General features: G+C 47.0%; 1 protein-coding gene across 37 annotated transcripts in view; it reads right to left on the reverse strand.

Annotated features, from left to right (window-relative positions):
- FHAD1 (forkhead associated phosphopeptide binding domain 1) overlaps positions 1-22,376 on the reverse strand; it is a 150,131-nt gene that overhangs the window by 74,989 nt on the left and 52,766 nt on the right. For all 37 annotated transcript variants that reach the window (XR_008492249.1, XM_063659447.1, XM_054437397.1 and 34 more), the window contains 4 exons: positions 16,898-17,021; positions 12,428-12,558; positions 7,871-7,960; positions 6,408-6,512 (listed from right to left, as the gene is read on the reverse strand). Coding sequence is in view for 36 of the 37 variants with exons in the window: in XM_063659447.1 (XP_063515517.1) it covers positions 6,408-6,512; positions 7,871-7,960; positions 12,428-12,558; positions 16,898-17,021 (450 nt within the window). In the remaining variant the exon portion in view is untranslated. The remainder of the gene's footprint in view (positions 1-6,407; positions 6,513-7,870; positions 7,961-12,427; positions 12,559-16,897; positions 17,022-22,376) is intronic.

The raw sequence follows: 22,376 nt of genomic DNA on the forward strand, positions 1-22,376 counted from the left end.
CCCATGTGGCAGGGGTCATAGGCGTGCACGGGGTAGAGGCAGGCTCGGGGGGCACTGTCTGTTGGGGGAAAGGGCTAGGCTCTGCACCCTGGGCTCAATATTTGTCCTACCCCAGGCTCTAATCCCAGCCTGGTCCCTAACAAGCTGTATGACCTCAGCAAAGTCATTTCACTGCTCTGTGATTCAGTGTCCTTATCTGTCAAATGGGGTGATACTAGTTCCCTCTTCGCAGAGTTATTGTGGGGATTTAAAAAAGCTTGGAATAGTGACAGCGCTTCATAAGGGCTCTACAAGTGTGTTAGATGTTGTGACCTAGAACAGGTGGATGACAGCAGCTACTATGCAGTGTCATCCTAACACCATAAGGAACCACCGCCCATCGTGGGCACTTGGTAAATGTTAACTGCTGGGCTTATTATTGTAACTGTTTATTGCTACCACTTCTAGCACACTTACCAAGGGAAACTGCTCTGGGAGACTCGCTAAGCAATGGCTAGTAAAGAATTGTAGCATGCAAAAGAAGGCGTTTAAAGTGGGGAAACGTGCCCATTTTCCCCCGCTTGCTCGAGTAATGGACAACTCGAGGTGAGCTTGGGCGTGTTCGGTGCTGCCCTCTGCTGGCCATTACAGGACCCTGCAGCTGCTCAGTTCATATCTGAACCATTAACATTTTGGGCATCTGCTGAGCCAGGGCTCAGGCACTTCCAGGAAATGAGACAAACTCTCCTAGATGAGAGGATTTTGTTCTGAAACAACCTCACAAGTGGTTTATTAGGGGGCTAGAGAGGGGTCACACAGACTTCATGTAAAACACCCAGAGCAACCTGTAAAGCTTTCTTCTGAGTGGCAGGGTGCAGCCAGTCCCCAGCGAGCTGTTTTCCGGGAAGGCCGGCTAAGCTTGCTGGGCCTCAGTTTCCTCACTTACATCCTCTCAGGTGTCAACATACCCCAGCTTCTGTTTCGGCAGACGTTTTTCAAATGCTGTGAAAGCAGAGGCTGTCCAGGGCTCTGTTCTGGCTCCTCTCAATGAATGGCTTCCCCGCCCCCAGCCCCAGCTCTGGCAGTCCTGTTCCTCGTATCACTGCCACACAGCAGGCCCTTGGCACCAGCTGTCAGAGATTTATTTATTGAGCTCCTCCCCTGTGCATGGTGATAAGGTTTGGCTGTGTCTCCACCCAAATCTCAACTTGAATTGTATCTCCCAGAATTCCCAAGCGTTGTGGGAGGGACCCAGGGGGAGGTAACTGAATCATGGGGGCCGGACTTTCCCGTGCTGTTCTCCTGATGGTGAATAAATCTCACGAAATTGATGGGTTTATCAGGGGTTTCCACTTTTGTTTCTTCCTTATTTTTCCCTCGCCACTGCCATGTAAGAAGTGCCTTTCGCCTCCCGCCATGATTCTGAGGCCTCCTCAGCCGTGTGGAAATGTAAGTCCAATTAAACCTCTTTTTCTTCCCAGTTTCGGGTGTGTCTTTAACAGCAGTGTGAAAACGGACTAATACACATGGTCTCAGGCTAGGCCCTGAGCACCTTTGGCCGTGACGCCTCCTTGCCTCTAATTTATTTCCTTCCAGAACATCCTTCATGGTCCTGTGAGAGGGTTACCAAGTGGTGGGGCAGCACTGTCTGGTAGAACTTTCTGCAATGATGAAGTGCTCTAACTCCATACTGTCAAATAGGGTGGACACTGGCCACATCTGGCTATTGAGCACTTGAAGTGTGGCTCATGTGACTGAGGGACTGAATTTTACATTATATTTAATTTCACCTAAATGGCCACACGTGGCTAGTGGCTGTGCCACAGTAACTGGAGTCAGACAGGCCTGGCTTCCCCCAATCTTGGCTTTGCCACTTACTGACTGTGTGCCTTTGGGTAGTGACTTGACTCTATGCTTTGACTCCCTCATCTGTAAAACAGGCATCTTGAAAAGCTCCAATATATTAAAAAAAAATAAAATGGGCATAATAATTTCTAGGTCAGAGTTGTTGTGAGGATGAAAAGAGATGAAATGTTTGGCAGAATGCTGAGTCCATGCAAAATTGTGGCTATCATTTTCACCATTATTATTAATCACAAATTTAAACATATTAGTTCCCTGTTCAGGAGCCTCAGTAGCTCCCCACTGCCTAGGTAGTACACAGCCCACACTCCAAAACTAATGAAAAACAGCAAGCCAAAGATTCAAGAAGCCCATACGAACCCCAATAAGATAAATAAAAACGAATTCACACCTAGATACATCCTAATAAAACTGCTGTAAATCAAAGGAAAAGAAACATTTAAAAAATCCAGAATATAAAAAGATTATACAATGGTGCAATAGTTAGGTTATAGCTTACTTCTAAATAGAAACAATTGAAGCCAAAAGACAATGGAATGATAGACTTACTGTCATCTATAATGTGCTGAAAGAAAACAACTGCCAGTGCAGAATTCAATTCCCAGTCAAAATATGTTTCATGAATGAAAGATAAATATAGAAATTTTCAGACACATACACATGCATACACACACATGCACACACATGCATGCAAATATGTTCATGCACACATGCACAATCACACATATGCACACAAGTGCTTGCACACACAAATGTACACACACACTTCTGAGAGACTATGCACCAGCAGAACCATGCTGAAGGAAAACACTAAAGGATGTTCTTCACACTGAAGAAAAATGATCTAGATGGATGATCAGAAATGTAGAAAACACATAATAGTAATGTGTAGATATGGATGTTGACTATAGAAAAAATATTAATAATGTCTTTTGGAGTTTCAAATATAGAGAGAAGTTTAGAAAATGACAATGATGGCATGTAAGTCTGGATGGGGTAAATGAAGTTAAAGTGTCAATCTCTAAGTCATTGTGTTAAGAAGAAGGACATAATTATTAATGAAGATTGAATTTTGGTAAGTTGAAAATACATATTGTAAAATTTAGAATAACCACTAAGTAAAAGAGTTAAAAACTCACTAAATATTAGATTTTGATAAGTCATGAATGCATGCTATTGTCTTATGATTACTAAAAGAAGAGTAAAAGAGAACATTTCCAAGCTAATACAGGGGAAAAGGGAATGATAAAAAAACTATCAACTCGGCCAGGTGTGGTGGCTCACGCCTGTAATCCCAGCACTTTGGGAGGCCAAGGTGGGCAGATCATGAGGTTAAGAGATGGAGACCATCCTGGCCAACATGGTGAAACACTGTCTCTACTAAAAATACAAGTTTAGCTAGGCATGGTGGTGCACGCCTGTAGTCCCAGCTACTCGGGAGGCTGAGGCAGGACGATTGCTTGAACCCAGGAGGTGGAGGTTGCAGTGAGCTGAGATCACACCACTGCACTCCAGCCTGGCGATAGAGCAAGACTCTGTCTCAAAAAACAAACAAACAACAACAAAACAAACCCATCAACTCAAAAGAAGGAAAGAATGGGGAGAAAAAGGAACATAGGTAGTACACCTGGCCCTGAGCAAGAAGATAAATTTAAATCCCAATATACCAGCAATTATATTAAATATACTTGGACTGAAAGACAAAGATGGTTAAACTATATAAAACCTATGTGCTGTTCACATGAGATACACATTTTGTAAAATAAAGATTGACATAAAAAGTATGAAAAAGATAGTCTATGAAAACTCGAATCAAAAGAAAGCTAGTGTAGCTGATGGAGCTACCTTAATGATAAAGACTTTAAGGGAAAAACATCTCTAGCAATGAAGAGGAACATCTTGTGATAGCCAAAGATTTGATTCGATAGGAAGTAATGAAATGGTAAATACATATGCATCTACTAACACAGCCTCAAAATACATAAAGCAAAGATTGACAATATTAAAAAAAGAAACAGACAAATCCACGATCATGATAGGATCTTTAAACAATATGCCTCTCTCAGTGGCTGACAAAACACACTGACAAAAAAAATCAACAAGAGCATTTAAGTTTTGAGCATTATCAGCAAGCTTCATTTAATGTCCATATATAGAATACTAAACCCAATGACTGTAGGATGCATATTCTTTTCAAGTGTGCATGTGTAACTGCAGTTGGCCACATGCAGGCCATAAAACAAGTTTGAATTAATATCAAAAGACTGAAGTTACACAGAAGATGTTCTCCAACCACATTGTAATTAAGCTAAAAATCAGTAACAAAAAAGGTAAGCAGAAAACTCTCATATATTTAGAAATTAGGAAATAAGCTTCATAGTAACCCATGGGTGAAAGAAGAAATCACAAAGGGATTTGGAAAATATTTTGATCTGAATAATAACGAAAATACTACGTACTAAGACTTGTGGAATGCAGTCAAAGCCTTGTTTAGAGAAAAATAGCCCATAGAGCATTTTGACTCCATGTTCATGACTACAACTATTTAAAAGAAAAATATACCATAGCAAATTCATTTTCATTGAGAGGGTATTTTCTAAAGCGAAGTTCATTAAACCAATTGTTTAACAGATTTCCAAATGTTTCCATTTTCACTTTAGTCTCCTGAAATTATTTTGATCTGGATCAGTTCTTTTGTAGGTAAATTATACAATTATGATTTGATTCATCTATAAGTTTTTCTGGACCCTATCAAATATTTACCAATCATAGGTCTGTCACTGTGTGTTTTATTTTTTAGTTCTCATTTCTACCATGTCCATTTTCCCCAGATCATATTTTACAAATCTAAACTTTTTCAAGAATATTTGATTTTTTTAAGTGACTATTTTAATTTTTTGTAGAGACAGGGTCTCACTATGTTAGCCAGGCTGGTCCCAAACTCCTGACCTGAAGCAATCCTCCTGCCTCAGCCTCCAAAGTGCTGGGATTATAGGTGTGAGCTACTGCACCTGGACAAGAATATTTGATTTTTCTCTTAAGTTTTAATCGATAAATAAATTTTACTCTGTGTAGTTTTAACTGTTGATTTTAATTTTGTGTTAATTATTTCTGCCAAGTCTACTTATGTCTGGCCATTTTTGCAGGCTTCAATACTATCCATAAGATGTGATTCTTGTGTAGTATACATTTCAGCTTGTGAGGTTTTAATGATTTGACCTCTGCTGACTATATTCATATTCATATTGAATAAAATTGGAGAAAAACTAGATCATTTGCTTTTATTTCTCAGATCATCCCTCAGAACCTCCCTTCACATAGAATTCCTCTGCCTTTTAGATTTGTTCTTAAAATATTCTCAGTTGTGGTTGGGCGTGGTGTCTCACGCCCGTAATCCCAGCACTTTGGGAGGCTGAGGCGGAGGACTGCTTGAGGCCAGGAGTTCAAGACCAGCCTGGGCAACATAGTGAAGCTCTGTCTTTATTTATTAAAAAAAAAATTCTTAGTTTTCTCAATGACAACCATCTTCTAATCAAATAAACTAGATGATTCAAATGGAAAGAAAGAGATTCTGTCCACACTGCTCAGGACTCTTGAAGATATTTTCAGTTAAAAAAATTAAAATATGTGTGATCAATAAGCATCTTTTATACAACTCTTCAATTGGTTATGTTGCTAAAAGAGGTCACCATTAGTTTAAAACAATAGGACTTGTTGTGCTGATGGAAATTTCCATATCTGTGCTGTCCAGTGCAGCAGCCACCAGCTACACGTGGCTACTATGCACTTGGAATGTGGCTGGCAACTGAGGAGCGACGTTTTATTTATTTTTAATTAATTTAATTTTTTTTTTTTTTTTTGAGACGGAGTCTTGCTCTGTCACCCAGGCTGGAGTGTGATGGTGTGATCTCAGCTTGCTGCAACCTCCACCTCCCAGGTTCAAGTGATTCTCCTGCCTCAGCCTCCAGAGTGGCTGGAATTACAGGCCTCCGCCACCACATCTGGCTAATTTTTGTATTTTTAGTGGAGACGGGGTTTCACCACATTGGCCAGGCTGGTCTTGAACTCCTGACCTCAGGTGATCCATCTGCCTCGGCCTCCCAAAGTGCTGGGATTACAGGCATGAGCTACCGGCTTTAATTTAAATGTAAATAGCCATGCACGGTTAGTGGCTACTGTGATGGATAGCGCAGGTCTGGAGTATGCAATACAATTTTTTTTCCCATGATGGGAAGGGACATTAAAATAATTAAGCAACACTAAACTCAAAACTGGGATTGGGAGGCCGGAGGTGGGTCTCATTACCAAAAAGCAAGAAACAGTTTTAGAAGGCAGTGAGGAGTAGTGGGGTTACTCACAGGGGCCTTGGAGTCAGACCAACCTGGGTTCAAGTCCTGCCACAACTAGTTTATGGAGTGAATCTGGTCCCTGTGCCTGTGTGAGCCTCAGTTTTCTCAGCTGTAAGAAGGGTTAATATCAGCATAGGCCACTTAGAGGACTAACAGGGATGATGAGTGGGGAGCTACCGCCCACACCGCTCTCTGGGCCTGTTGTCCACCACATACCTTGCTTTTTTCTCTCAGAGTCCTAGAGATCATGCTTTGTTCAGTACAACTCTTCCTCAGCTCCGCCCTAAGCTTCTTCATTTCTTTCTCCATGCCTTGGATTTGCTGAAAAAGTTTCAACAACAGAGTGAACCTCCCTGATGGGGGCAGGAGCTGCCTTCTCGGCCAAGAGGTCTGAGCCCTCGTCATCCCCTGGCATCCCATCCATTAAGGTGGAAACCTTGTCTGGTATCACCTTGTTTAATTCCTTCTCCTGGAGGAAGGTTTTATATCTCTCAGCAAAATAGACTTTATTTTTCAACTGATATATTAAAAGTTCTGGATAAAGGAAATTAGTTTATTTTGGAAGTCAGTACAGCTCCTGGATTAAGGACTACAGGACATCCATCAACTCATTTGAAACCCTGCTCTTGGGGTATATTTTTGAGTTCAATCTAAAGGGCCAACTGTTTGGAAGACTCAACAGGCAAGGTCTGGAAGAACAGAACAATGAAATGTTTTTTGCTTTTTTGTTTGAGGTGGAGAGTAAAATGTTCCTGGCCTGGAGGAACGGCGCTGGCATGGGGAAGAGCAAGTTGGAGAAGCTGAGCTTCCCAACGAGTGGAAAACGCACACCTGGTGATGTGCAGGGTGGATTCGGAGGGCGTGAGGAATACACCTCCTTCGCATTTTAATGGTCCTATTTTCATTGTATTTATTTTTATGGTTACCTTCTATATAAGGCAAATAACTTTTTTTTTGAGACGGAGTCTCGCTCTGTTGCCCAGGCTGGAGTGCAATGGCATGATCTCGGCTCGCTGCAACCTCTGCCTCCTGGGTTTGAGCAATTCTCCTGCCTCAGCCTCCCAAGCAAGCAAATGGGATTACAAGCACCTGCCACCATGCCCAGTTAATTTTTTTGTATTTTAGTAGAGATGGGGTTTCACCGTGTTCCCCAGGCTGGTCTAGAACCTCTGAGCTCAGGCAATCCACCCACCTTGGCCTCCCAAAGTGCTAGGATTACAGGTGTGAGCCACTGCCTTGTTTTGTTTTTACAAGCGGGTGTTAAATAGTTGTGTTTAAATAAAAATACTTCAGGAAGTGTCAACAATGGTGCCTGTGGCTAGGATAAAACTTGGGACAGTGGAATACATGTTTGGGAGTCACAGGTCAGGGGTGGGGCAGGGGACCATGTGGTGGCCAGCTGGCCAGCCTCCTGTCCCTGTCCCCGGTCTCAACCCCAACCTGGCCCCAGGGGAAACCCTTGAGGGAGCTAGAGCCAACTGCCCAGGGAATCCTGGGGCCCCTTCACCCATCTCTTTCTTGCAGATGCAGCAGATCAAAGAGCAATGAGACTATGTTAAACAAGCAAGCACAGAGCCCCAGAGCTTCATACTTAGTGATGGCCCAGGATCCCACCAAGAACCTGAAGGTCAAACTCCATTTTTTCTGGTGGTACCTACGAAGGAGGAAGCTCAACTCACAGTTTTGCAGAGTTTTAACTCTTTCTCCTGGGCTTCCCTGAGCTCCCTGTGAGCATCTTCCTGTTTTAACTCTTCCTTTAGCACCGAGCACTGTGGAGAAAAGGGCAACAGAGAAAGAGGCCAACATTGGCCAGGTAGGGTTGTCGGGGGAAGGAGGGGCTCCAAGGCCCCATGTGAGCCCCTGAGAGCATTTCCTGCTGTTTCCATCCAGTCACCCACTGAGATCCCAAAAGGCATACAATGGTGTATGACGGGCACACAGGATCCCACAGCTGTTCCTGCTTCTCCACTCAGGAAATCAGAGGAATAAAGCCACTACTCTCATCTTCAAAAGCCAGCAATCTAAACCATAAGGAAAATTCAGCTTTGGAGAGTCTGTGCTGAGGAATAAACACTGATGTCCTTGGAGGGCCACTAGCGAGCTTGGACGGCTCTCAGTGCTTCATGCAATTTACTCCTCCAAGACACCACTGCCCTGGGAGCGGCGGTGAAAATGGAACAGCCGTTCCGGAGGGCAATTTGGCAACGGGCATTAAGAACATAAATAATGGGCCTCCTTTTTGACCCAGAAATTCTGCTTTAGAAATGTATAAGGACAATGGCCAGGCAAATCAGCAAGTCTGTAGGTTCAGGGATGTTTTTGAGAGTATTGTTAGCCATAGTGAACAAAAAGGAAATAGCTGGCAGGGCGCGGTGGCTCACACCTGTAATCCCAGCACTTTGGGAGGCTGAGGTGGGCAGATCATGAGGTCAGGAGATTGAAACCACTCTGGCTAACATGATGAAACCCTGTCTCTATTAAAAATACAAAAAAATTAGCCAGGCGTGGTGGTGGGCGCCTGTAGTCCCAGCTACTTGGGAGGCTGAGGCAGGAGAATGGCGTGAACCCGGGAGGCGGAGCTTGCAGTGAGCTGAGATCGCGCCACTGCACTCCAGCCTGGGCAACAGAGCGAGACTCCATCTCAAAAAAAAAAAAAAAAAAAAGAAAGAAACACCCGTGTCCAATAACCCGGGGGCTGTTTGATTCCATTGTGCACAGACAAGAGAATATCATGGAGCTTTAAAGACCCATAAGAAAAGCTCTTATCCATGTGGGGAAAGAGTAATTGTTTAAAGTTTAAAAAATATATATAGTATAAATTTGTTGTTATATATCTGTTACAGATATATTTTTTCCAGGTAATTTTAGAAACAAAACAGAAGGAATATGCACTCAAGTACTGACATAGATTTCTTGCAGTGGCATTTCTCTTCTCTCTTTAATTTTGCTTTCCAGTTTTATCTACTTTTTATTCTAAAATTAACACAGCACATGTAATTTGAAAAACAAAGACAGTCATTCGGATGTTCACATGAGCAATACCCTTGGTCACGAGGAGCCCACGTGCTGATGAACGCCAGGTGCGGCCTGGAGAAGAAGGCAGACCTGTTCCAAGGTCAACGGGGAAGGGAAATGGAGACACAAGTAACCCAAATGCACTTCATGGGCAGAAGAGCCCCGGAGCTGCTGTTTCTCCGTTATTTCTTCCACCTAACATCAGCTCTACAGCCCCGACACACATCCACACACCCCACGCACCCCACACGCACCCCCACACCACACCTCCACACCCACACATCCACACACCCCACGCACCCCACATGCACCCCCACCCACACACTCACCTTACACACATCCACACCCCCACACACCCAATCACACCACACCTCCACACCCACATACACCCACACACCTTCACCCACACACTCACCTTACACATATCCACACCCCCACAAACCCATATACCCCATCACACATCCATACCCCCACACACCCATACACTCCCACACCACATCCACACCCCCATACACACTTACACACATCCACACCCCCCACACACCCATACACCCCCACACCACACCCACACACACACCTACACACACCTACACACATCCACACCCCCACAGACCCATACACCCCCACGCCACACATCCATACCCCTCACACACCCATACACCACACCACACCCACACACACCCATATACACCTATACACACCAACACACATCCACACCCCCACACACCCATACACCCCCACCACACCCACACACACCCATACAACCCATACACACTCATACACTACATTCACCCACTCACCTACACACATCCACAACCCACACACCCATACACCTGCACATATCACACCCACACACACACCCATATACAGCTACACACATTCACACACCCATACACCCCCACACACCCACACACTCACACACTCACCCACACACTCACCTACACACATCCACACCCCCACACACCAATACACCAGCACACCACACATCCATACCTTCCCACATGCATACACCCCCCCACACCACACCCACACACCTATACACACCTACACACATCCACATCCCCCACACACTCATACACCCCACACCACACCCACACACACCTATACACATCCACACCCCCCACACACCCATACACCCCACCACACCCACACACACCCATACACACTCACCCACACACCTACACACATCCGCACCCCCCACACACCCATACACCCTCCCACACCACACCCACACACCCATACACTCATCCACACACCTACACACATCCACACCCCCACACACCCATACACCCCCACACACCTCCACACCCACATACACCCACACACACCCATACACACCCACACACCTACACACATCCGCACCCCCACACACCCATACACCCCCCACACACCTCCACACCCACATACACCCACACACACCCTCACACACTCACCTACACACCCACACCCCATACACATTCATACACACCGCACCCACACACACCCTTACCCACACCCACATGCACCCACACACCCCCACACACCTACACACATCCATACCCCACACACCCTTTCCTCCCACACACCCTCACCCACACATCCACACATCCTCCACACACCCATACTCCCCCCACACTCACACCCATACACCCCCCACGCTCACCCATACACATCCCACACACACCCTCTCACACACCCACATTCATACATCTCCACACCCCCACATCCCCCACATACCCACACAGATCCACACCCTCACACACCCTCCCACACACCCACACACACCCACACACATCCTCACCCTCACATACTCACCCTCCCACACACCCACACACATCCTCACACCCACACCCACACACCCACACACCTGAAACAGTGACAACACATGTAATCCAGGCGGTAACCCTGCTCGGGGGATGGATGCAGAGGGCTTGGTGAGGCGGGCTAACCAGGCACAGAGGCGCAAGCGTACAATGAAAACCAGCCTCTCACTTCTCAAAACTGATTTTGTTATTCCCATTTCGCTGAAGACAAAGGGGAGGCCACATCAGTTATAACAAAAGCCCACTCTGGGCTCGGACCCTGGTCTGTGTGCCCCCAGGGCTCCTGTCCTGCCTTTCCCCAGCTCCAGTTGGGGCACTGCAGTCAGCGCCAGAGGTCACTTCTGCTGCTTCTTCCTTGGACCCCCAGATCCACCCCGCCTGGGTGCCCGTGCAGACTTGGCGAACTCATCAGGCACACCTGAGATGAAAGCTGTTAGGTTCTACCTTGACTCACCGAAACAGACACATGTGACAAATACTGAGAAATCCTATACGTTCAGGATTCTAAAGCCAGAGCATTGAGGTAAATTTTGCAAACAGTTATTATTATTATTATTTGAGACGGAGTTTCACTCTTGTTGCCCAGGCTGGAGTGCAATGGTGCGATCTCAGCTCACTGCAATTTCTGCCTCCCAGGTTCAAGCTATTCTCCTGCCTCAGCCTCCCGAGTTGCTGGGATTACAGGAGCCCGGCTAATTTTTGTTATTTTTAGCAGAGACAGATTTTCACCATGTTGGCCAGGCTGGCCTCAAACTCCTGATCTCGTGTGATCCACCCACCTCGGCTTCCCAAAAGCGCTGGGATTACAGGCATTAGCCACTGTGCCTGGCCTCAAAATTACTTTCAAACAGCCCTTGACTTGCCTACCAGGTTCACTCCACATAGAATATTCTTACGCACACTAAAGTCTAAGGGAAGAAATGAAAGTCTGTCTAACTGCACTTGGGCCTGCAAACACTCTGCTTCGAAGGTGACTATGCAAACCAGTGGTGACTGGGATGAGGTGAAGCCCACCGTGTCCTCTTTTGCATGCAGTGACTCTATTCTGCTTTAATATTAAGCCTTGCCATGGAAATAGCCATGCTGAGAGGTGCATTTGCTGCTGGAATTAACCAAACTCATTTACAACGGGCATTAGAAAATGTGTCCTGGAGTTGAAGCTACATCTTGCTTATTCTCGGGCACATGCACGCCAATCTTTGAAAAGCTGCAAAGAACGTGGCCAGCTGTTTTAGTTTTTCTAGGTGGGCATTTCATGTTTTGCCCCCCACCCCCCCCGCCCCCAGCACAATGGTGTGAGAGGAAGGAATGAAATTTAAACTAAGGGCCCAGGGCGAATGAAACAAGCATATCACGTGACTTCACTTTAGCTGCTTTTCACCCGACGGCTAACAAGGTGATACAGTCATCCTTACTCACTCTAGAGCCAAGGGCTTCCAGCTGGTGGTCCTTGTCCTTGTTCTGACTTTTTAGGTGACTGACCTCTTCCTTTAGTTGTTGAACTTGCTCATCCTTTGCTAACATGTCTTTTTGCAAAGATGACACCATCCCTGTAAAAAAGAAGACTCACAGAGGTCAAAGAGGCAGTGAGGATGACTGTCATTGCTGCCGCTGTTAACCAGTTTGTGACGAGGCTGGCACTGAGAAGGGAGGTGTCTCTAAGGATCCCAGGAGCTTGAATGGGGTTGAGACCAATATCCACTGCACATCGTTTGTTCAAGGTCTCAGTGAGAAGGAGAGGTCAGTGCGTGTTGCTGGAGACAGGAAACATCTGTCGGGGTGCTGTGGGCATCGGCCCTGCCTGAGAACAAAGGCTCAGCAGAGAGAGGGACCAGGAGGGGCCACGAGATGGGCCTGTGGTGGCAAGGGACGTGTTGATTCACACTCATCTGAGTTTGGAAACCGTCTCTAGCACTTACTAGCTCAGTAGTCTTTTTTCTTGAGACAGGGTCTTACTCTGTCACCCAGGCTGGAGTGCAGTGGCACGATCATGGTTCACTGCAGCCTCGACCTTCTGGACTCAGGCGATCCTCCTGCCTTGGCCTCCCAAGTAGCTGGGACTACAGGTATGTGCCACTATGCCTGGCTAATTTTTGTATTTTTTGTAGACGTGGAGTTTTGCCCATGTTGCCCAGGAGGGTCTCAAACTCCCAGGCTGAAGCAATCCACCAGCCTCCATCTCCCAAAGTGCTGGGATTACAGATGTGAGCCACAACGCCCAGCCTAGCTTAGTGGTCTGAACAAGTTATTTAACCTCTCATTGTATCTACAGAGTTGTATAAAGAACATAGTAGAGTGCTAACACATAGTGTTTATTCCCTGCCACCCACGACTATATGTGGTAGCCAGCTTGCAAAATGGTCCCCCATGATCCCTCCCTGTTAGAATACCTGGCCTTGTGTAGCCCCCTCCCACCTGAATAGGGCTGACATGTGTAACTCATATGGCACTGTGGAAGTGGCGAATGTGACTTCCCAGGGTGAATCATCAAAGATGTTGTGGTTTCTTCTTTGCTCTCCTTGGATCACTCAGTCTGGGGAAAGCCAATCGCCACGTTGTGAGGACACTCAAACAGCCCTAGGGAAGGACACACATGGTGAGGAACTGAGGCCTCCAGCCAACAGGCATGTGAGCGAGTCATTCCAGAAGGGGATCCTCGAGCCCTAGTCGGGCTTTAGATGACATGACAGCAGTAGCTCCTGCAACCTCATGAGAGACCCTGAGCCAGACTAAGTCACTCCCAAGTTCCTGAACCACAGAAACTGGGTAAGATAAACATATTTGTTGCTTTTTTGGGATAACTTATGTGACAGCAGATAGCCAATATATTATTGTATTATCACATCGAGAAAAAGTGAGAAGGGTGCATAATGCAGTGGTATTGGATTATCTCATACGGTCCTTTTCTTAGAAAAACATTCATCCTAGTTTTATTGGTGGGTATCAATCAAGAATCAATCTTTATTGCACAATCAATGATGTGTAATAAAGAACAACATGATTCAGAATTTCATTGTAAAAATGAGCTTCGTCCGGCGACACAGTTAAGTTCCTTGGAAACAGACTGCTCTCTCTGGGGCTTGCCTGCATGCTTTGTGAGGCGGGACCAGAGTGACCTTTTCTCTGGAATGAATTTGGCTTGAGTCTCTACCAGATGCCTTGTGTAGCGCAAGGTTGCCCCATTCTGGATGGTGGGAAAGTGAGCTGCTCTCAGGCCCACGTGGGCTTCGAGATGGTTCCCTCTGCTCCTCCCGGGTGGTTCCTTCCCTGCCCACATGCACGTGCTTATCACGCCTGACTCTGGTGAAGACTTGAGGGGGACCCTCGGAGATCTCCGGGGTGCTCTCCATGCAGCCCCTTCCCGCCTGGCACGCCGCCCAGCAAACTCAAGCTGTGCTGGCTTCTCCACCTCCATCTCCTCAAGTCGGGCTGACCACTGGACTCTGTCTGGCTTCCCCTCCCTGCTGTGGTCTGGAAACTCTCTCCAGCGCCAGCCAGCCGGGGGCAATCGTAGGTTTCATCTTGTTTGTTTCCACTCCCTCCCAGATCACTGTCACAATGCTTCTTGGGGCCAATATATGGAAACCATTATTTCAGACATTTTTGTTTGTTTGTTTGTTTTTCATTTCTTTGTTTGAGTTGTTTCAGGCAGGTGAGGAAATCCAGACCCTATTCCTCCATCTGCCTCTCTCGCCATGGAAGATGGGGTTTGTGATGTGTTGTGATGTGTTGTGATGTGTTGTGATGGCTTCTGTGAGCCTGGGTCACTGAGTGGCCACAATGACCAAAGCCGTGACTGACCCATGATGGGCCCAGGGTGGAAGCAGGAGATGAACCTGTCTATTGTGAGCCACTGAGACTTGGGGGACTGTTTGTCACTGCAGTGTAACCTGGCCCAGTGCTTCTCGAGCTTGAGTGTGCACATGCAGCAGCCGGGAGGCTTGTGGAAATGAAGATTCTGATTGGAAGGTCAGGAGTGGGGCCTGAAATTCACAGTTTCTCACAAGGATCCAGGTGATGCTGATGCTGCTGGTCCAGGGACCACACATGGGGCCGTGAGAGTGTAGCCCATCCCAGGCCATACCTGAGCCCAGGTCTGTCTGACTCCTTGATTAGAGAAGTGATGTCTGAGACAGGCTTGCAGCGTGGATGGGGTGTGATGGGCAGACGCCAGGGAGGAGGGCAGGGCCCAGCGAGATCCCCCTGGGATGCCTGGTGCCCAGAGCAGCCCTGCCCATAGGGCTTACAAGTATCCAAGAACATTCCATGTTAGGGAAGAGCAGAGGTAGAAGCCTGGAGTGGGGAGGGGGACTGCAGAGTGAAGCAGAGGGAAAGCCACGGCCAGGCGGCCTGGGTCCTGCAGAGACAGCGATTGTGTCTGACTCAACGCTACGCTCTGCTTTCACAGCCATGGGCATGTTTCCTGTTGTGCAGGGGGCACTTTAGGAGCAATATGCCCAACCTGGACTCATTCCCTCTCCACCACCTGCTTTTCTCTCTTCCCTCTTTCTCTGTCCATGGCCCTATCATCTGCAGGTCTCTAGACATGTCATTCTCTGCCTTAAAAACCCTAACGTGTCCCATCACACTTAGAAGAAAACCTGAATCCCTCCCATGTAATGTGGCCCTGCCTCCCCGCTGATCCCACCAGGTCCCACAGCCCCTTGTTCCCTGACCCCAGCCACACTCGCTGGCAGTTGATCCAACACTGTGGTTTGGTCCAGCCTCGGGGCCTTTGCACCTGTGCTCTCTGCCCAGCATACCGTTCCCAGGGGCCTCCCGACAGCCCCTCCCACCTCCTCAGAGATATCCCTGCCCAGGCACTAAGCCAGGGGTGTCCAATCTTTTGGCTTCCCTGAGCCACTCTGGAAGAAGAAGAAGGGTCTTGGGCCATGCGTAAAATACACTCACGCTAATAATAACTGATGAGCTAAAAAAAAAAAAAATCGCCAAAAAAAAAAAAATCTCATAATATTTTAGGAAAGTTGAGGAATTTGTGTCGGGCCTCATTCAAAGCTGTCCTGGGCCATATGTGGCCTGCAGGTCGTGGGCTGGACAAGCTTGCACTAAGCTATTCTCCTTCGCTTCACCCCCTGAAGTGCTTCCCCACCACGGTGTCCAGCTTTATTTCCTCTGGAGCACTGATCTTTCTCTGGTATGGACTTGTTCATTTATCTGTTTACTTCTTATTGTCTGTCATCCTCTCCCAAGTGTGAGCCCCATGAGCAGAGGGGTTGAGGGATCTTGACTGTTTGCTCAGGGCTCTCTATCCCCAGTGCCTAGAACAGTGCCTGGCATCTAGCAGCTGCTCCATAAATGTGCTCAATGAATGAATGAATGAATCCAGGCTACGAAACAGCTGTGCCTGGCAAGGGTGGGCCATGAGTTGGCTGCCCCCTTGCCCACCCAAGTTATTGAGTATCCAGCTACCTCTCAATTAGCAAAATGCTTTCGCTCTGGCCCAAGAGCACCAGTGTGAGATGGGTAAGAGGCTGGGTGCCTTAAATTGGCAACCCCATTTTAGCCACATTCTAGTTTGCATTCACAGCAAACTGGCTCATGGGACTGCCTGAGCCGCAGCTTGTCCTGTGTGCTCCCTGCTGAGGTCCATGCTTAGCAGGCCTTTTAGCTAAGAGATAACATTTGCTCAAATATTTATCAAGGGCTCACTCCAAACCAGGCCCTATGCTAGGAACTGGATGGCACATAAACCTCTAAGGGCAGACTCAGATTCATGGACAGGAGCTGCCTAAAGGGCTGCTGGGAAGAACTCTGAGGCTGCAGCCAAGTTCAGTAACAAAAAGTATGTGGTTGATTGGGGATGTCTGCTGTGGCCAAGAACATCGGGTGTGGGAGTGGCAGCTCCCAGGCCCGACTCCAAGGGCTCACCTGATGTGATAGCGTTGTCTCTCTTTAAGTTCTCGCCCTCATTCTTCAGGGATGTGATTTCTGAGTACCGCTCCGACAGGGTCTGGCACAGCACCTGGCTGTAGCCTTTCTGTAGGGCACTGATCTGTGGGAGGAGGTGGCACAGTCAGAGGGGGCTGGCCCACGTCTGGGAGACACACAGGTACTTCTCACAAGCTTGACAGAAAGATTCAGATTGACTTTTGGCTGGGGTGTTGGGGAAACCAAGCTTTTTAGTTTTAACCAGTGGAAGGGACAGGGGAGGGCCTGTTCCTTCAAGGACCACCACTTCCTGTGTCATCAAAACATGAACCTTATCTTTGTGCCCATAAAGGGGCCCAGGCCTGGCTGCCACTGGGGATACCTGGTTCCTTAATTTGCCTTCTGATGACCTTTGGACTCTCAGCCATAAACAGACCACCTGTTGGTTCCAGGTTGCCCAGTACTGACTGGATACAGAGCAAAGTTCAAGAGAAGGAAGCATGTTATAAAATTAATTCCCTCAAATGATAACAATAGGTTATATCTCATAGAACACTCTAAAGCTTACGAAGCCCACTCACAGATACTACTCCTTCAACAGAGTCTTATGGCGGCCTCTCTGCAGGAGGCTCCTGGGAATGCTCCCGTATTAGTCTGTTTTCACGCTGCTGATAAAGACATACCCGAGACTAGGAACAAAAAGAGGTTTAGGCTGGGCGCAGTGGCTCACACCTGTAATCCCAGCACTTTGGGAGGCTGAGGCGGGCGGATCATGAGGTCAGGAGATCGAGACCATCTTGGCTAACAGTGAAACCCTGTCTCTACTAAAAATACAAAAAATTAGCCGGGCGTGGTGGTGGGTGCCTGTAGTCCCAGCTACTCAGGAGGCTGAGGCAGGAGAATGGCGTGAACCTGGGAGGCAGAGCTTGCAGTGAGCCAAGATCACGCCACTGCACTCCAGCCTGGGTGACAGAGTGAGACTCTGTCTCAAAAAAAAAAAGGAGAAAGAGGTTTAATTGGAATTACAGCTCCACTGGCTGGGGAGGCCTCAGAATCATGGCGGCAGCAAGAGAAAATGAGGAAAAAGCAAAAGTGGAAACCCCTGATGAACCCATCAGATATTGTGAGACTTATTCACTATAACGAGAACAGCATGGGAAAGACCAGCCCCCATGATTCAATTACCTCTCCCTGTGTCCCTCCCACAATATGTGGGAACTCTGGGAGACACAATTCAAGTTGAGATTTGGTGGAGACACAGCCAAACCATATCATTCTGCCCCTGGCCCCTCCAAATCTCATGTCCTCACATTTCAAAACCAACCATGCCTTCCCAATAGTGCCCCATAGTCTTAACTCATTTCAGCATTAACCCAAAAGTCAAAGTCTCATCTGAGACAAGGCAAGTCCTTCCCACCTATGAGCCTGTAAAATCAAAAGCAAGCTAGTTACTTCCTAGGTACAATGGGGGTACAGGTATTGGGTAAATACAGCCATTCCAAATGGGAGAAATTGGCCAAAACAAAGGGGTTACAGGGCCCATGCAAGTCTGAAATCCAGCAGGGCAGTCAAACTTTAAAGCTCCAAAATGATCTTTTGACTCCAGGTCTCACATCCAGATTATGCTGATGCAAGAGGTAGGTTCACACGGTCTTGGGCAGCTCCACCCCTGTGGCTTTGCAGGGTACAACCTCTCTCCCAGCCGCTTTCATGGGCTGGTGTTTAGTGTCTGCGGCTTTTCCAGGAGTATGATTCAAGCCATTGGTGGATCTACCATTCTGGGGCCTGGAGGACGGGGGCCCTCTTCTCACAGCTCCACTAGGCAATGCCCCAGTAGGGACTCTGTGTAGGGGCTCTGACCCCACATTTCCCTTCCACACTGCTCTAGCAAAGGTTCTCCATGAGGGCCCCAACCCCACAGCAAACTTCTGCATGGGCATCCAGGTGTTTCCATACATCTTCTGAAATCTAAGCAGAGGTTCCCAAACCTCAATTCTTGACTTCTGTGCACCTGCAGGCTCAACACTATGTGGAAGCTGCGAAGGCTTGGGGCTTCCACCCTCTGAAGCCACAGCCCGAGCTCTATGTTGGCCCCTTTTAGCCATGGTTGGAGGGGGTGGGATACAGGGCTGCACACAGCATGGGGGTGGGATACTATGTCCCTAGGCTGCACACAGCATGGGGACCCTGGGCCTGGCCCACAAAACCACTTTTTCCTCCTGGGCCTCCGGGCCTGTGATGCGAGGGGCTGCTGTGAAGGTCTCTGACATGCCCTGGAGACATTTTCCCCATGGCCTTGGGGATTAACATTAGTCTCCTTGGTACTTATGCAAATTTCTGCAGCTGGCTTGAATTTCTCCCCCAGAAAATGGGTTTTTCTTTTCTACTCCATCATCAGGACGCAAATTTTCTGAAATTTTATGCTGTTTCTCTTTTAAAATGGAATGCTTTTAACAGCACCCAAGTCACCTTTTGAATGCTTTGCTGCTTAGAAATTTCTTCTGCTGGATACACTAAATTATCTTTCTCAAGTTCAAAGTTCCACAAATCTTTAGGGCAGGGGCAAAATGCCACCATTCTCTTTGCTAAAACATAACAAGAGTCACCTTTGCTCCAGTTCCCAACAAGTTCCTCATCTCCATCTGAGACCACCTCAGCCTGGGCCTTATTGTCCATATCGCTATCAGGCTTTTTGTCAAAGCCATTCAGCAAGTCTCTAGAAAGTTCCAAACTTTCCCACATTTTCCTGTCTTCTTCTGAGCCCTCCAAACTGTTCCAACCTCTGCCTGTTACTCGGTTCCAAAGTTGCTTCCACATTTTCAGGTATCTTTTCAGCAATGCCCCACTCTATTGGTACCAACTTACTGTATTAGTCTGTTTTCACACTGCTGATAAAGCCATACCCGATATGGGGAAGAAAAAGAGATTTAACTGGACTTACACTTCCACATGGCCAGGGAGGCCTCAGAATCATGGCGGGAGGCGAAAAGCACTTCTTACATGGCGGCAGCAAGAGAAAATGAGGAGGAAGAAGCAAAAGCGGAAACCCCTGATAAAACCATCAGATCTCATGAGACTTATTCACTATAACGACAACAGCACAGGAAATACTGGCCCCCATGATTCAATTACCTCCCCCTGGGTCCCTCCCACAACATGTGGGATTTCTGGGGTACAATTCAAGTTGAGATTTGGTGGGGACGCAGCCAAACCATATCAGCTCCCATTTTGCAAGTGAGGAAATCAAGACTCAGAGGGGTGAGGTTGCTTGCTTGGGATTGCACGGATCAGTCGGTGGTAGAGTTACGATCCAAATCCAGGCTTTAGTTGCCTACTTCCAGTTCTTTCCACGTGGCTCTAGGAACCAGCATTAAGAGCCTGAGGCCGTGGAGCATGGTAGGGACTCAGGAGCCAGACTGCCGTTTGCAAAATCCGTCTCTGCGTGAAGGTAGGGAGGACACCAATTCTGTCCCATTTTTTTATTCTGTAAGTGCGGTGACGGTCGTAATTTCAGGGTTGTTGAAAGCATTTTAATAAGTTAGTATGTGTAAGAGTACATAGACCATGCCTGGCTCTCCACATAGATACTAGCTCTGATTATTCTACAGTGCGTTTTAGCTTCTGCTTCTCTTGCCTGTCTCCAGGAAGGTAGATTGATAGTATTTTTGTGTGCATTTGTAAGCCTTGCCTAGGCTCACTTAAACACCACTGTGATTGTTATTAAGAGGAGTGCAAGAATCCCTGTTAATCATCTCATTGTGTTGCAGGCATATCATAAGATATGACAGGGTGGGAGTGGGGCGGGGGGGACCCCGACAATGCAGATACGGTGTGCCCTGCATCTGGCCACCAGGTGGCGCTCACAGTCTGTTTTTAGTGTCTGTCCCTGAAAACCTTGTGGCTATGACTCGGTGGTAGAATTAACAGAAGGATCAAGGTTTCACAATTTCTACAGCCCATTTCGTGCACCAGTCACATTTTCCCTGGGGCATCTGAGACACTGGAGAAGGGGTGCTCACTAGAAGATGGAGGGACATGGACTGCAATGTCCCAACCCTCTCCAAGGCCATACTTGTGCAGGTCTCCACTTTGGAAACTTGGAGTGAAAAAAATTATTTCACCTCTTCCTGTTTTCTGTGGGGACATGCAACTCTCCCATAAAAAGGCACTTGGAATTTTTTTTAAAAAACTTACAGCTCTTCTCAGCTTAATGCTTTTGTTTGTATACCAGAGGCACAACACAGAGAGAAACTTCCAGAAGGGATGGGAAAATACATCCCCCAGACTCCAGTGCTGTCTGACAGATATGAACTGTTTCAATCTAAGTACCAGAGCTTTAGGATATCAGACTGTGGGAAAACTCCAAGTAGTCTTCAAACATCTTCATGAATTTCATGACCAAAATAAATATCCATATTGTCTATAATTGGCATAAATCCCCAGGTGTTTAGTGCCTATTATACTGTGTAATGAAATGGGCACTGGGTCATAAGAAAGTTAACAGTGCTAGGAAGACTGATTGCTTCAAGATACTAATTCAGCTTCTAATTAGCACAGGCAGTGCAGGCCGCATGGCGGTACGCATTGTCTTGGGGTATTGTATTAGATCGAAGGGCTTTGAGAGCAAATCGTTATGCACACACTTTCAGGAGACCCAGGAGAATAAAGTAATCAGAACAATAAATCAACCTGCCATGTGGCTTGTACGTCTGCTTGAATGTTCTGTTAGCAATAGAATATTTAAGAGACTAAAATGTGAGCAGATGAAACTTGATTTGGATTCAGACCAACTATATCCTTTAGCTCAGAGATGCTTTGTTATAAAACATCATCTTTCAATTATGAGCCAAGATGAAAGTGGGGGGAGGAGTATTAATAAGTCAGAGTAATTCTTTCTTTCTTTTTTTTTTTTGAGACAGAGTCTCGCTCTGTTGCCCAGGCTAAAGTGCAGTGGCATGATCTCAGCTCACTACAACCTCTACCTCCCAAGTTCAAGTGATTCTCCTGCCTCAGCCTCCAAAGTAGCTGAGATTACAGGCATGCACCATCACGCCTGGCTAATTTTTGTATTTTTAGTAGAGACGGTTTTTGCCATGTTGGCCAGGCTGGTCTCGAACTCCTGACTTCAGGTGATCCGCCCGCCTTGGCCTCCCAAAGTGCTGGGATTACAGGCGTCCGGATACAGAGTAATTATTTCTAGATAATTTCTTGGTGAAAGACAAGTTTCCAGATAATGTGAGCACTTCAAACAATACCCAAAATGTGGACACAGACTCAAAGAGATGTGACAGTTACTCATCCTTAACCTTGTGCCTGGACAAGACGCTTCACTTAGTGCAGGAAAGCTCTGAAATGGGAGAGTTACTGAAAAAGATGGAGATCTGGTTGCAAAACTGGGTTCAGATGAGAAGAGAAAGAGGCTCCTCAACGAGTTAGAGACATGTCCAGGCAGCTGTCTGCAGCAGTATTTCCTATAGGA

Source organism: Pongo pygmaeus, chromosome 1 (assembly GCF_028885625.2).
Source record: "Pongo pygmaeus isolate AG05252 chromosome 1, NHGRI_mPonPyg2-v2.0_pri, whole genome shotgun sequence".
In the NCBI taxonomy this organism is placed as follows: Eukaryota; Metazoa; Chordata; class Mammalia; order Primates; family Hominidae; genus Pongo; species Pongo pygmaeus.